The sequence below is a fragment of the Neocloeon triangulifer genome, unplaced genomic scaffold (genome assembly GCF_031216515.1).
Source record: "Neocloeon triangulifer isolate White Clay Creek 2 clone unplaced genomic scaffold, ASM3121651v1 ptg000014l, whole genome shotgun sequence".
NCBI classification, from domain to species: domain Eukaryota; kingdom Metazoa; phylum Arthropoda; class Insecta; order Ephemeroptera; family Baetidae; genus Neocloeon; species Neocloeon triangulifer.
In genome coordinates this window covers 17,277,986-17,292,588 of record NW_026775556.1, presented here as the reverse complement: position 1 = coordinate 17,292,588, position 14,603 = coordinate 17,277,986, and the positions used below count along the sequence as shown (strand labels likewise).

Genomic DNA, 14,603 nt, shown 5'->3' with positions numbered 1-14,603 from the left:
TTCGTTTTTAATTAAACTTAAATTGCACGAAATTAGTCAGGCAGCACGAGTGCTTGAATTAATCGATCAAATCAACTCCAGTCAAATAATAATTATATTAATCCTAGCGAGTAGTATTACACTGATAGTAGGACACATTTTTGTTCTCTTGCCACAAAAAACAGTTCACTTGTTGAGATCGTTCTCGTACACATACAATAATATCAAAATTAATCTGCCCTCGGCTTGCATTATGTACAATTCAATTAAATCAATCGTTTTGGTATTACTTGTGTGTGTGTGTGTTTAGAAAGGAGTATTGATTTTTTTTTATCCATTTGTTCCAAAGTGCGAGTTGCTGGTAACACCTAGTTGAGGATTATAATTGTTGAGCATTTCCATTTCTTGGTCCTGAATCTCATATCTAAGAGGTCTCAAAATTTTGACTAACAAAAAAATTATTTCTTTAAAAAACGTCAGTCAGTCAGATTTTTCTTCTTCTTCTTCTTCTTTGTCTCGAATCAACAAAAGAGGCAAATACTTCAAAAATATTTTTAAATGCAATATTTATATTTTGCGACCTGCTGGACACAAAACTGGAATCGAGGAATGAAATGCTCGTCGTATGTTAGCCACTTATTACTTTTGCATCGAAGCTTAAGAATTTTTCAGCACAAATCGCTTCAGGCCAATTAACCTCACATTACGTTTTTCTCGGTTTTAATTATCTTAAGGCTAAAAGCACTCTAGAAGTATGATAATCGTTAGTCCTCCTTGCTCATGCGATCATCAAAAATCTGTTTGCATTTAAAGCTACCTCGATTATCCCTTCAGAATTCTTATATTTAGCAAGCAGCTTGTATTTTTTGTTCAAACGACAACACCTACGTAATTTTAGGTAGACTTTAGGTAGGTATATAGGTGAGAGTGCACATTTCGCTGACCAGCTGGTAAGAATACATGGCGACATTCTTGATAAAAATTGTGAAACGTGCGAGAAGCGTTCGGGGAGTAGGAGATTCGAAGATAGAGAGAGGCAAACTGCTCTGCGTCGTCACAAGATCAACAACTATAGACGTGGGCGAAGCTCAGACACACGCACCTTACGTGGGACACAACACTGAAAGTGGATAGAAAGTGATTAAAATCGTTGCAAAATTTATTGATCTAAAAAAATTATCATTTAAAAAGATGTGAAAATTCAAGACGTAACTGACAAGAAGCAAAATTTTGCCCACAATTAAAACTTTTTCTAAGTAAATTTAATTACAATCATGCAAAATTTGTTTAGGACTGTGAAGAAATTTGATTGTTGGACAAATTCAACAAATATTTGCTATTTGAAGTTTTAAATTAAATATGTATGTTTTTGTTTCTAAAATAAAAAAGCTGCTTTGATTGAATGGTATATTTGTTAATAATTTTCAGATAATTTTCAATTTACTTTAAATTATTTTTTTTACTTGCTCAAAACATTCACAAACATCCATAGTTAAAAAAATAAAAAATATTTTTTAATATATATGAATTGTAGAAAAAAAGCGAAGGAGAAGTTATAATTTTTTTTTTTTCAATTTTTCAAGAAATTTTAATTTAGTATGAAATGATTGTCCGTAGATTAAGTTACTATTTGATGAGAATAATCATTTTTCTAAAATAAATTTTTAAATAATATGCTCACAGCCCTAATTTTGCTATGTAATGAATGTTGAATCTGTTTATTTCAATAATTTTCAAACTGTAAGGAAAATAAAAATACCTTTGAGGATATAGTCTGTCAACAAAGCTGGTACTGCAGGGCTGTCCTCGTTTATGGCTTTCAGGACTGAAAAATTAAATGATACAAATAATTTAAAATAAATTTTAAATTATATATAGACTCACTTTTTATAAGCACCTGGAGTGCTTGGTTGTTTGGTGGTCCGTTGCTGAGGTGGTAGGGGATGACAGTGGTCAAATACTGGAAAACAGCAACCAAACAAACACGTCAATCAATAAATTTCATTGTGTCGGAATTGATCAATAAGCACCTTCGACTCGATTCCGTTATTGTTCTTTGACGAGGCAGACGAGGTGGCGGCGGAATTGTTTCGGGTGTTGCGCTTCTTTTCGACGTTGTGCTGTCGCCTCCTGTTCTGCACGGCCAGCAGCAGCGAGATGAATGTGTTTTTCAGCTCCTTCTCGTATTCCAGTTCGTCCCGCAGGGCCAGTTCGGCGATCAGCGTCTCCGAGTAGTCGCGAATCAGCTCCTCCATCTCCATGTACAGCTCGTTCAGCTGGGTTAGGTTCAGCGCCTTCAGCTCTGCGGCGAAACGAAAAGAGAGAAAAAAATGAGCAACCACAATACATGGAAAGATTTAGGTCATCTTTGAAGAGGGGTGGAAATTGGAGTGAAAGGAAAAAAATGAGACTCACTCTCTTCGTAAAGGGGTGTGTGAAGGACTTCTCTTCTTTTGTTTCGCACCTCCTCTTCTGTGTACTCGTCCGGGCCATTTGTCTCCTGGAATTAAAAGAGAGAGAAACTCAATCAATGAAAGGGGTTTTAATTAGAATCAATACAATTTTCAAAGATTAATAAAATTTAAATAGCTGTCTTCCCATTGAATGAAATAATTTCTAAAAAAAAATAGATATATTTTTTACAAGAGAATTATAAAACTGAATAATCATCAGCAACTAGTCGGAACAAATTTTTTCTAAAAATTAAAACATTTAAAAATAATTGCCTGAAGAACAATATATACATTTTGTATTTTTTTGCCAAAATAATTTTTATTTTAAAATTACAAATTTTCAAGAAATGTTGTAAAAAAAAAATTATTATTAAATATTAAATAAATTTTAATATCCATCAATAATGATAAAAGTCATGAAAATTAGTATATTTATTTTAACTCTATAGTGGTAATTTTATTATTAATTATATTGAAAATAAAAACTAAATTAATGTTTAACTAGATATAAAATTTGAAGATGTAAGAAGTGACGCAAGAACTGTTTGGTCGAGTTCATATATTAAATAAGCGAAGCGCCCCTGAATTGATTTTTTTTACGGCACTTGACACATGACCTTTCCTTTTAATAAATAACCAGCCTTTTCAAGCCAGATAAGCGCAGCCCTGTAAATATACAATTTGCGTGGAATAAATAATAAAAAAGCATGAGAGTAATCGAGAGTTACGTTCCTGCTTGTAAAAAAAAAACATCTGTCAGTCATGCTCAAGAGGAAAAACGCGATGTTCCCGTGCATGTGCCACAACATGTGCGAAAAAGCATCATCAGATGCATAAAAATAGAAGTGAGAGATGCGTTTAGTCTTTCATGTTCAGAGCAAGAGAGGAAGTTGAGTTTTGTGACCTCACGCGTGCAAAAAATGAAAACAGACAGACTGGTGAATTGAGAGGAAGTCTGGGTCTACAAAATTAATGGAATAGAAACTGAAGAACAAATTGGAAACAATCAGAGCATTTACTTTTGTTAATTGAGCCAAGTTAGAAATCAATTAAATATAAACTTATTATTATTGCATTAATTAAATGAAACTGATATAAGAAAATTAAAACTCTAAAATTGAGTAATTGAGGGCATCAAAAACGATTCAATGTTAATAAATTTTTATTTAAATTTTTTAATGCGCTTCCAATGTAATATAAAGAAAAATAAGAAATATAAGATGTCAGTTTTATATTCTATATTATAAATAAATTAAGAAAACAATAACATAATCAATTATTTTGTCATAATATGTATATTTTTTTTAATAAAAAAATGACATAATACTTAAAAAAGGAAATAAAAATAATTATTAATTCTTTTGCATACAAAATTTTAATTTTAAAACAATTTAAAATTGATTTAATTTTGAAGTCTCAAAACTAACCTGAATAATATCGTCGATTTCCTGGAGTACTTCTTCAGCTGTTTTGACTGGTTCTGCGTCGTCGCAGCCGCCACCCTGCAGACCGTTTAGGATGAGCTTGTGCATGTCAAGGTCGCTGGCCACCGCGTCCTCCTCGTCGGTCAGGATTTCGTCCTCCGGCGACGACTTGTCCTGCTGCAAAGCAAAAAACATCAAACATTTTTATACATACATTTTTTATTTTTTGGACAGCGCACCGTTGAGAAAAGCAAACTTCCTTTCTGAAAGGAAGCCATAAATGGATTCTCAAACTTAATTTGCCTTGAGGAAAACGCGATAAGATTGTTTGTCCTAGATAAATTTGTGAAAGGGAGAAGACGAAAAACGAGTACAAAAACGAAAGACCCTCACCTTGTGTTCGTCGAGGTGCAGCGCAGGGATGTGCATTTTGCACGCGTACGTTTTGGACCAGTCGATGGGCAGAATGTTGCCAAAGTTGCCTGTGATCGTCCACCACATCCTTGAACAAAAGATTAAATACCAAAATTAGACAAAATTTTTAAAAATCCTGATAAATTTTCTTGTAAAGAGGATTAAAAGGGCGTGTTTTATAAACAAATTTTAATATAATACTAATTATTTGTCTGCTTTTTATAAGACCTGACAGGTATATAAAAGAAGGATTATTTGATAACAAAAGACGTGAGTGGGCGAGCTCGCGTCGGGCTTGGTTCAGAAATAATTTGATTTGATTTACGTCATGAAACTCGAGAACGTCGTACATCGAGAGATGCTCTTTCAATGTATCGCAGAACGTTGCGATAACAATGGCGGCGTCACGTATTGATCAAGTGAAGAGGCTTGTTTGGTGTGAAATAAATGCATTTCTGCTGTCTGAGCAACGAGCAGGATTTATTCAGTCAGCAAATTAACTGTGCAACTGGAGCGAATTATGCTGTCAACCCAGAAATATTACAGTTTAAAAAAGTGGCCAATTTAAGATTGATTGAAGGAATTTGGACTCAAATTCTAGTTAAATTTGACGTTGAAAAGATTGCTGAGTTAATTAAGGACAGCAAATTAAGGCTAAAAAATATCAAAGAGGATTATTTGATAAGATTGCAAATATGTGAACTAGACTAAATAAGATTATTTTAACAACATTGAAAAAAAGTCTGCTGACAACAAATTACTTCAAATTTAGAGCATTTAACATTTTCGTATTAATTTCGAAGAAGAACTTTTCACTATCATTATTGGCACACATTTAATTTTTATATGAGTATTAATTAATGAAGCATTTAATAATTATTTAAACCTTGTTACCCTCAGGATTATCCCAGAAAAGGTCAAAATGAAGATTCAAATACATTTTTACTGAATATTTTGTGCCCCACCCTGCAAAGAACTAATAAAAAGGGATGAATTTTTTTGAAATTCTCCTAACTGGACATGCAAGAAATTCATAAAAATGTTTATTTTATATTTAATTTTTTTTTTCAATTAATGCTGAACTATAAATTCAGCTCTCTCTCTCAATTGAAAACCTATTTTTTTTTTTTTTTTTTTTTTTTTTTTTAAACAAAATAACACATTTTGCAGTGATATCTTATTTGATTAATGATTAATTATTACATCATAATAAGGGCCCCTATTTTGAATAAATGTTAATTAAATGTCATGTGTCAAAATGGAAGAGACACCAGTGCTTTACTCGAGAAAACAATAATTTTGCAACATAATAATTTTAACTAGATTTAGATCCCACATTCGGATATTTAAAATAAAAAAAATTAATCTCCTAAAAAGCAAAACAGAAGAGGTGAATATAAAATATATTGCTTAGTAAATAAATTTAAAAAAGATTTAAATACAGATTTAAATTCCTAATAGTTTTAATAAATTTAAAAAATGATGTTTATTAATTAAAAATACAAATTATTTTTTATATAATATAAACATAATAACTGTTAATTTGACGACTTTAATAACTATTTAACAGAAAATAAGTTTGCATTCGGGTCATAGACCCGTTTTTTCACTTGTCTCCTGCGACCGTCTTGATAATTTCTTGCCGCAAATTAGCCCAAATAATACTCGAAGTACAGCTACGTCGCAGAAGGGTGCCCTGCAAGCGCGCGCGACAAGATTCATGAATGCGTTATGACGGCGATAGGCCAGTTGAGAAAATTCGCTATATGGTGCGGCACCATATGGCACTTGAAAGCTCAAAAGCCTGCTCTCTCACTGCGACTCTCTATGCGGCGAGTGAGAGAGAGAAAGAGAGACGACCGGCTGCTGCCGTAGGAAAAAACAAAGATCAAACAAGGACGCCAATTTCGTCATCAGCAGCAGCGAATTTCTCTTTCTTTCGAAAATAAATAAATAAGTGAAATAAACTTTGTCAGGTGTGTTACGTCGGTTTGTTTTCGTAATGGACGAACACATACAAATTGGAATCGATTGGGGCGCGCGAGGTTCTTTCTGGCCGATCGATTAACCACGCCCTTGACGGTGCCGGCGGTGCGCAAATGCGGCGCCCTATGCTCTGCCGGTTGCATACACACTATAAATGGCACCGCCAAACTTCTTCCTTTTTCCTCTGCTAATTATATTCCAGGAACCTTTCGTCCGCTCGTGATTTATATGTGGATTTTTTTCCGTCCGAATTTGTTCCGAAAGGTCGTCGAGTTAAGACGCAAAAGGCCGCTGGAGCGAATCAATAAAAGGGGCACGCGCCGCCGTCGCACCGCCGAATGCAAAACCGAGATCGTCCTTCTCACAAAGTCGGTGCCAAAAACGACTCGCGTGCATTTTATGCAACGCTATTGCAAATCGATAATACGTGGTCGACACGTAACAGGGATCAACGCCTCTGGAATCACCGAGTTTGGATTCTGTTTATAAAAATGGAAGCGTTCGGAATGCTATTCAGATCTGCGTAAATGAAATCTTTTTATATTTTGTTTAAAAAACTGACCGTAACGCTTTAATACAGGATCAAAATAAGCTTTTGCAGAGTGATAAAATGCGTTGAAATATAAGTTTTTTTGCTTCAAAAATGTTAGAAAAATTAAAATTTAATTTTCTAGAAAGAAAAAGAAATTATAAAAGCTAGATTTGGCAGTCTTTGGTTCTATAGACACATTCAAACACCATTATTTTGCGACATAAATTCATCTTTCATTATTTCAAGCAGTTTAAAATAAAGGTAAAATATTTGAAATAACAATATAAATAAAATGTTAGAAAAATAATAATTATTTTAAAATATTTATTTATTGCTACTATTGATGGTTAAAAAAAAACTTAAATCTCAGGAAAATATAAAAAATTTCATGAACAATTTTAAATTTTAAACCGTATTTTCCTTATTTTCATCGCTTCAACCATGGACTGCGGTAAACTCATTATTGTGATTTTTTAGTATGTCTCATTTTGACAAGCTTGCTCAAAAGACAGCATTAAGCACTTTGCGATGACACAATACATGGAATTCGCATCGCGCGGATAAAAGAGCATTTGAGCGTAATGTGATGGAGAAAAAAGGGCGAGCAGCGAAACTTGTTATGGCCATCAGCGACTGCGGCCAGTGCTTTTTTTTTGCTCTGCTCAGCGGCTGCAAAATTTGTCCTTGAGGAGGCTGTCTGCGCTCTCGGAGGATGAAAAGCCGCTCTGTATCTATATGGACGTGCAATTATGTGGCCGGTGGGCAGAAGGCCACGACTCAGTAATATACGCGTGCGTTATTTTTTATTTTGCAAAACGACCACCCCTAGAGAGTCACTCAAGTGAGTTAGGAGAAGAAGGATCAAAATAAAACATCTTGGCCAAATGAAATTGTGCAAGTTTTTTACTTGCACGGTTTCCCTTTTCAATAATCTTCACATGACACGCACAAAAGAAACGAAGAAATTTGATTGAGATAAGTTTCATTGTAGAAATAGTATTTTTTTTCCAGAACTGCAATTATTATTTTCAATATATTTTCAAATTATGAATTATTATTTAGAACACATAAATGGCATTAAAGAAGTTCACATTAACCTTGCTCAGCTGATCATAAAGTTTATTGAAACCATGGATATATTATATTTAAAATAAAATTTAGCTATTCATAAAAACAATTAAAATTATTTGGTAATATAAAGTTTTGTAGCAATTTTAAGAATATTATTATATTTTTAATCAAAGGAAATTAATAATAAAAATAAAAAATTTATATATATATAGTTAAAAAGAATTCATTTAATTAAAAAGAAAATAAAAATATATCTCTCATTGTTACATTTTAAATTAAAAGCTATATTAAATTTGTATTCTGCATGTCTGCAATAATCCAACTTTGGAAGGAAAAATCAGGTTCAAACAGAGGTGCAGTTAATGATATGAAAGGATAGAATCAATCTAATTTGATATAAAAAAATGAATTTAGAGCAAAATAAATTTTGTTTAGCCATGACGAAGTAATAAACACACGATTCCACTTTATTCATCTAGAAATCCATTAATCAATGAATGGGAAAAAAGAATTAAAAATTGAACTGTTATATAATTTTAAAAAAAAGGAAAAACTTTTTGCATTTAGTGAATCTGGCATTAATCCTTCACTCTTTCAACGATTCCACTCTTGAATCAGACTAGAGCACGTTTTTTCCAGTTTCTGCAGACACGGCGCACTAAATAAATAATCAAAACAGGGTTCATAAAATTTCCCGACCGGCTCTCGCTACTCCCGCGAGCAGCAGCATCTCGCGGATCGATTCTGCCAGATGCCGAGGGCGGTTTTAGGTTCGACGAACTGCCTTGGAAAAGGTAGGTGAGGCCACGTGAAATTATCCACTATTTTAACGAGGCGGGAGCTTAATGGTTTTCCCAGCCGTCCGAAGTCATGTTTCACTTTTCGTGCGGCGGCTCGAAAATCGATCCGCACCAAACACGGCGGCGTTGTTTTGTTTTGTTCCGAGCTGCGCAACGAGCCTAAATTTATTGCAAATTAATTGAGTGTGACGCGAATAATGCATGGAGAGGAGCGTGTCTGCGGAATTTTAAATTAGTTAAACGCCCACCGAACGCGAAAATCGCCGCCTTTTATTGCTCGCTTGGACAAATTTGACATGGAAAAATCAAAGGAAGTGCGAAACCGGAAGCGACTATTTGCCGCCTCCGATCAAATCATATCGCGTGCAGTTAAATAACCAAATCATTAAAAAACAATAATGTGGAAATTCTCAAACAATGCGCCCGTGGAATCTCTGAAGAGAAATTAAAGGAGCTCCCATAGTCACGGTTTTTAATGAGGATGTGGCCAATTTGCGTCTCCGATTAATATAATCTCTAGAGAAGAGAAACAGTGCAGTCGAGGGCGGCCATTGACTTTTCCCAGCTGCTTGTAGATTCACATCATCAAATCAAAACGTTCTCAGAAAACCAGTTCATCTCTAATTCTATAATGATAAATTCGCAGCCAGAACTGATCAGAATTAACGAGACAAACTGAAAGTAAAATTTCATCCAGAAACTGAGAAAAAAAATATAATAACTATTTTGACGTAACGTCAAATTTAATATTCATAAAAAATGATATAAATAAATCAATTTAATTGTTTTGTGTTTCAATTGTAATTCAAATGTAAAAAAATCTTCCAATTACGTTTTTTTTTTATCGTAAATTTGCTTAAATATTGACCAGAGTAAGAGCTCTTTTCAGCAAGAAGTTTAACGCTTTGAGGAAATAAGTTTGGTTGTTAATTGTTATAAAATACGAGAAAAAAAGGAAATTTTGAGCACTCTGAAATTTTTCAAAATGTAAAAAACCCAACATAAAAACCAAAGAAATTTAAGAAATATTATATTATGGTGATTAGAAAATAATGCAAACTATGTAACAATTAGATTTAAATGATCAGCACAGTAAAATACATTAAAAACCTATTTATTAGAAATAAATTTTTTGTTTTTTTATTCCTTTTATTTCTCAATTTTTTTTTTATATTTATACATTTTTTACTTTCAATAAATATTTTTCCTAATTACTTATTTACATTTAAATCTTTTGAATGAATTAAAATTTGTTGTCATAATTAAATAATAATAAAAAATTTCTATATATTTAGAAATATATATGTTTACCCTTTTACTAAATTTATGATATTTTGTACAAAGTATAATTGCGCACCTCAAATCATTCCATTTCTTAAGACTGATTGAAATATTAATAATTACTCCAATTCCTAATTAAAAACAAAAAACGCCCGCAAAAATACAAAAAGAGGAATAAATGAATGGGACTCACTGGCACTCGTTCATGATCTCCTCCTGCGACCTGACCTGCACAGGGGCCAGTTTCTCGACGCTCTCGTCGAAGTTGCCGAAGCATTTGGTGATCTTGTCGTCGAAGGTGTTGACCAAGTCCTCGAGCGACCCTGAGAAGGTCTCGTTGAGCAGGTCGTCGGACGTGGAGGCGGCGACGGCGGCGCCCGCGGTGTTCGAGTTGGTGGCGTCGGCGCCCAGGTCGTCGTCGGACAACAACTGCTGCTGCTGCTGCTGGCGAATGGCGTCCGTGTTGTCCAGCTCGGACAGCTGGTGGACGGGCGAGTTGCTGGCCGAGCTGCAGAACGAGTGGCCGCTCACCTGGTGGTTCGAGTTGCGCGAGTCCTCGCTGGACACCGAGCTGGTCATGTCCTTGCACGAAATGTCCGAGATGCTCATGGCCGTGTTGGACGAGAACTCGCCGAAGTCGGCCTCCAGGTCTTCGCTCTCGAACTGGGCAAGGGGAGCTTCAAACTTGAGCTCTGCCATCTTGCTCATTTCCCTCATCTTTCTTCTGCACTCGGACGAGAGAGCACAGACTCCCCAAAACAGTCCACTCCTCCTTAACTTGCTCACTACTCAACTCAAAGGCGCCGTCGCTGCTGCTGCTGCTTCGGCCAGCTCTCGAAACGGTTTTTGGAAAAACCGGAAAAATAAAAAACCGGTAACCGGTTTTTCAGCAATAATCGCCAGTGAATACCGGATTTTATCAGGTTTTTTTGAAAAATGGAACGATTAATAGGTTATTTAAACAATACCGGTAAATTTTTTAACCGGTTAATTTTTTAACCGTTCTATAGAAGCGTCACTTGCGCACTAGGACGATATGTATTGTGACGTCACTAGAGCAGAGAGAGATCCGCAAACCCAGCTTACACTGCTTGTGCATTCGAATCAATGAAATCCGCGCGTGCCGTTTTTTTCCTACTCGAAGCACGTCTTTTAAAAACTAATTTAAATCAAGAAAAAGTTTTAATGAAAGAGGTTTTTATTGGCAAATTCTGTACAGTTTTTTAAGTTTATTGGGAAAAAAATCAGCACAGTTCACTTATTTTGTCTTTCACTTCCACTCTGTAGTTTAAAAATATAACTTTTTTCATATATTTTGTATGATACATTTTTGAACGTTTCTGCAACTTTCTTTTTTAATTTTCGTCAAACTAAAATATTTTACAAAATAATTATAGGCCTGTTCTTGTTTTAAGTGCGTATTGACGGAATTTTACAATAGGTCGTGCACTCTTAACATTTATTTGAGCTTTTCGTAGCAGCATAGAAAATTCTAAAAACTATTATTTAAAAAGGAAAAAAAATCATTATTTAAATAATAAGGCACTTTCACGACGTATTAATTATCTTAACTAAAAGGAGTCAAATCTTTTTCAGGTGGTCGTAGAGATATAAGTTTTTTGCATTATAAATATTTATATAAAACTTTGTTTATAAAGTTAGTCCTTCCTGTCCCTAATTAAATACACGTTAACTGCAAGTTATACAAAATTATTCCAAGCAATTTAGTGTCACACATTTTTTTTTACCAATTCCAGTTGGTTCAATTTACATTTTGTATGAATTTTTTGCAACAATTGCACTCCGCGCCTAAAAGTGGAATAGATTTATATCACAATTTTGTCAAAATTTTCAAATATAAAATTTAATGTCAAAAATAAATTTCATAAAATTGCAAAAGCACTCGTTTCCCAATCAGCACTTGTGCTCCCTGTCAAATATAATATCACCAGCTAGAACAAGCTGAGAGAAATGGCCCGTCTTGTCACTCAACAATTTTCATTGATCTTAAAGGTTATGGAAACTTTCAGAGCAAGTTAAATTTTTTTTTAAAATACTCTTAGATCATTATTTCCGCAAATATTCAAAAGTTTCGCACAAAATTGCCTATTTGTTAAATTAAAAAATCCCAAAATTAATGCAAAATGGTGTCCAAACAATGAACTTTTAACTTTTTCAATTTTTCTTCAAAAATATTTTATAAAAAAATTCAGATCACTTTGCAAAGTTCTTTCAGAATCTTTATTATAAATAAAATTATTGAAAGTTTCCAAACCCTTTAATTACGGAGGGTTAAACGGGGGTACAGCGGAGACGAAAAATAAAATATTAAGGTCCTTAACTTCTTTCGTGGCACTTCTTGGTATTCAATAAAAAAAAATTACACAACACTCTTGCGGAAAATGGTCCAATATGATCCAATATCTTTTTCAAAGTCTTTTTACGACATTTCGTTGCTGTCGGCGACAAAACCGGGGTTAAGGACGTCGACGGGCTCCTTCTTGGGGGTGCCGTTGGGGAAGGGCGGGATCAGGTTGCGGGGTGGTCGGGGGTTGGGCGGCTTGTTGACGTAGTGGGTGCTCGACTCGAGGGTCAGCGTCTCCTGCCGGTTGCTGTTGCGGATGAGGCAGAACACAGAGATCACCAGAAGGACGCCGCCGATCACGAACAGACCAAACGACAACGCTGACTTGGCCACGGCCGGCGCGTTTGTCGCCAGGTGCAGAAGGTCCGTCACCTCGCCAGGCAGACCAGAGATCACCTGAAGTTATAAAGAATGTAATAATTAATTTTTAATATACAAAGAAATATTAATCACATTCATGATAATTGTAGTGGATAATCATTAATTGTACGAAGAAATCTGTGACAGATTATCTGTCAACTTAGATTTTATTTTATATATTACCCTAACTTTCTTTTAAGCCTCCAGTGCTTTTATAATATTTTTTAAGTAACTGATTTTAATAGAAAGTAATGAATATTTTCATTTATTAATAAGAAAGATTTTAAACTAATTTTTTTTAATAAATATAAATATTTTACTAAATAGATAAAATTAAAATATCTTTAAAATTTACAAAAAATACAAAAAATTAAATAATTTTCTATATCTTTTTAATATTTATTAATATTTTTTACAAGTTTATACTTACATCTTCAAACCACAAGATAGGGAAGATGATGTCAGGGAAAGTGGCAACTTGCTTGATGTCCACAACCTGGCTCACGGCAAGGTTGATCTGGACACGGGCGGTTGCTCTCAGGGTAGTGCCCATTTGCTAGAAAATATAAATTTAATATTATTTTCATTGTTTATAAAAATAGCAAATTTAAACATTATAGTTAAAAGAATGCTCCACAGTACTACAAAATTTCCCGAGAGAACCAAAAATGATTTTTTTTTAACCCCTGAAATTTTTATTTAAAAGTGTGTATGAACCATTAATTGCTAGACACCTTGTCCTGAAGGCATCCCAAAGACAGTGCAATTTTTTAAAAATCAGTTTAATCAAGAACATTTGGATGGAATTAAGTCAGAAGTTGTGAACGCGAATGAAAATTAAATACAAAACACTCTAGTTGAAGGTAGGCAACCGGCTCATCTGTGGAGTCAAGCCGGTTGCAGTTCACTTGGATTTCAAGGCTTTAGCAAGTAATTATCGTGGGAACTTACAGGTTGAACGTCGATGAAAAGTTGATGCTTTTCCTTTTCAGGGGGGCTGATACCATCGACCATCTTGAGCAGCTCAGGGTCGGCTTGGTAGAAGTGAGGGAAGGACAGCATGATGGGAGAATCTGGAAGGAAAAAATTGAAAGAAAATTGTTAGCTACAAAATTTTAAAATAAATTTGAAACTGAATTAAAATCACTCAGGCAAAATTTATCAAATCGTTTTAATTTAATTTAATTAAAAAAAAAATTATTTTTGAAAATCTAGAATCGACTTTTTCTAACTTGTTGAAAAAAGTTACGTAAATTTCAGAGAATTTTAATTGAAAAACAAATATTTATAGTTGAGAATTTAGGGAGAAATTTGATAAGCTGAACAAACCGTATTGGCAGGCGCTGACGTTGAAGAGGCCGTTGGGTGCGCAGGGTGGTCCCTGAGGGCAGAAGCAATCATTTTCGGGGTTGTGTTCAGGGTCGTAGAAAACGTTTTCGGGCGGGGAGAATCTGTAGCCGAGGACGTCGCCGTTGGTGACCACCTCCTTTTGGAAGTGCAGGGGCAGCAGACGGCACATGTCCTTGTCCCAGACGTACAGGGTCGTGTTCGGGGTGATGTTGGGCGGGAAGAGGGAGCCGTCGCTGCCGTTCAGCCGGTTGCAGCTCTCCGTCTTGTAGTGGGGAAGGTGGGTCTTGCCGTTGAAGCGGTCAATCAGACCGTACCTGGTGATGTCGCCCTTGCCAGTGAAGACGGTCAAGATGTCATTTGAGGTGCCGTTTTTCTGTAGAAAAAGGAAAGAGTTAATTAAATGTATTTGACTTTCTTGTCTATTATTAAAATTTAATAGATTAAAATAATCAACAAATTTTTTTAATTAAAATGCAGCAAAATCTTAATGATAATTTTCAATATATAAACATAATTTTAACAGGTACACAATTTAGCTAACATATGCTTGCAATGTTAAATTTTGTATTTAAAAATTTAATTAATCTT

General features: G+C 34.5%; 2 protein-coding genes across 3 annotated transcripts in view; both read right to left on the bottom strand.

Annotated features, from left to right (window-relative positions):
* Nucleotides 1-76: 76 nt before the first annotated feature.
* LOC132201859 (fasciculation and elongation protein zeta-2) lies at nt 77-10,740 on the bottom strand. The gene is made up of 8 exons (XM_059628384.1): nt 10,134-10,740; nt 4,250-4,358; nt 3,860-4,033; nt 2,395-2,479; nt 2,010-2,281; nt 1,864-1,939; nt 1,739-1,804; nt 77-1,099 (listed from the first exon to the last, which is right to left on the bottom strand). The coding sequence occupies exons 1-8, from the start codon at nt 10,655-10,657 to the stop codon at nt 1,083-1,085; spliced, it is 1,323 nt and encodes a 440-aa protein (XP_059484367.1). The 5' UTR covers nt 10,658-10,740; the 3' UTR covers nt 77-1,082.
* Nucleotides 10,741-11,126: 386 nt separating this feature from the next.
* Nucleotides 11,127-14,603, bottom strand: part of LOC132201858 (scavenger receptor class B member 1) — a 30,931-nt gene continuing 27,454 nt past the window's right edge. For both annotated transcript variants that reach the window (XM_059628383.1, XM_059628382.1), the window contains exons 6-9: nt 13,995-14,388; nt 13,617-13,738; nt 13,096-13,221; nt 11,127-12,701 (exon numbers count right to left, since the gene is read on the bottom strand). In XM_059628383.1, coding sequence (XP_059484366.1) covers nt 12,381-12,701; nt 13,096-13,221; nt 13,617-13,738; nt 13,995-14,388 — 963 coding nt within the window. In that variant the 3' untranslated portion in view covers nt 11,127-12,380. The remainder of the gene's footprint in view (nt 12,702-13,095; nt 13,222-13,616; nt 13,739-13,994; nt 14,389-14,603) is intronic.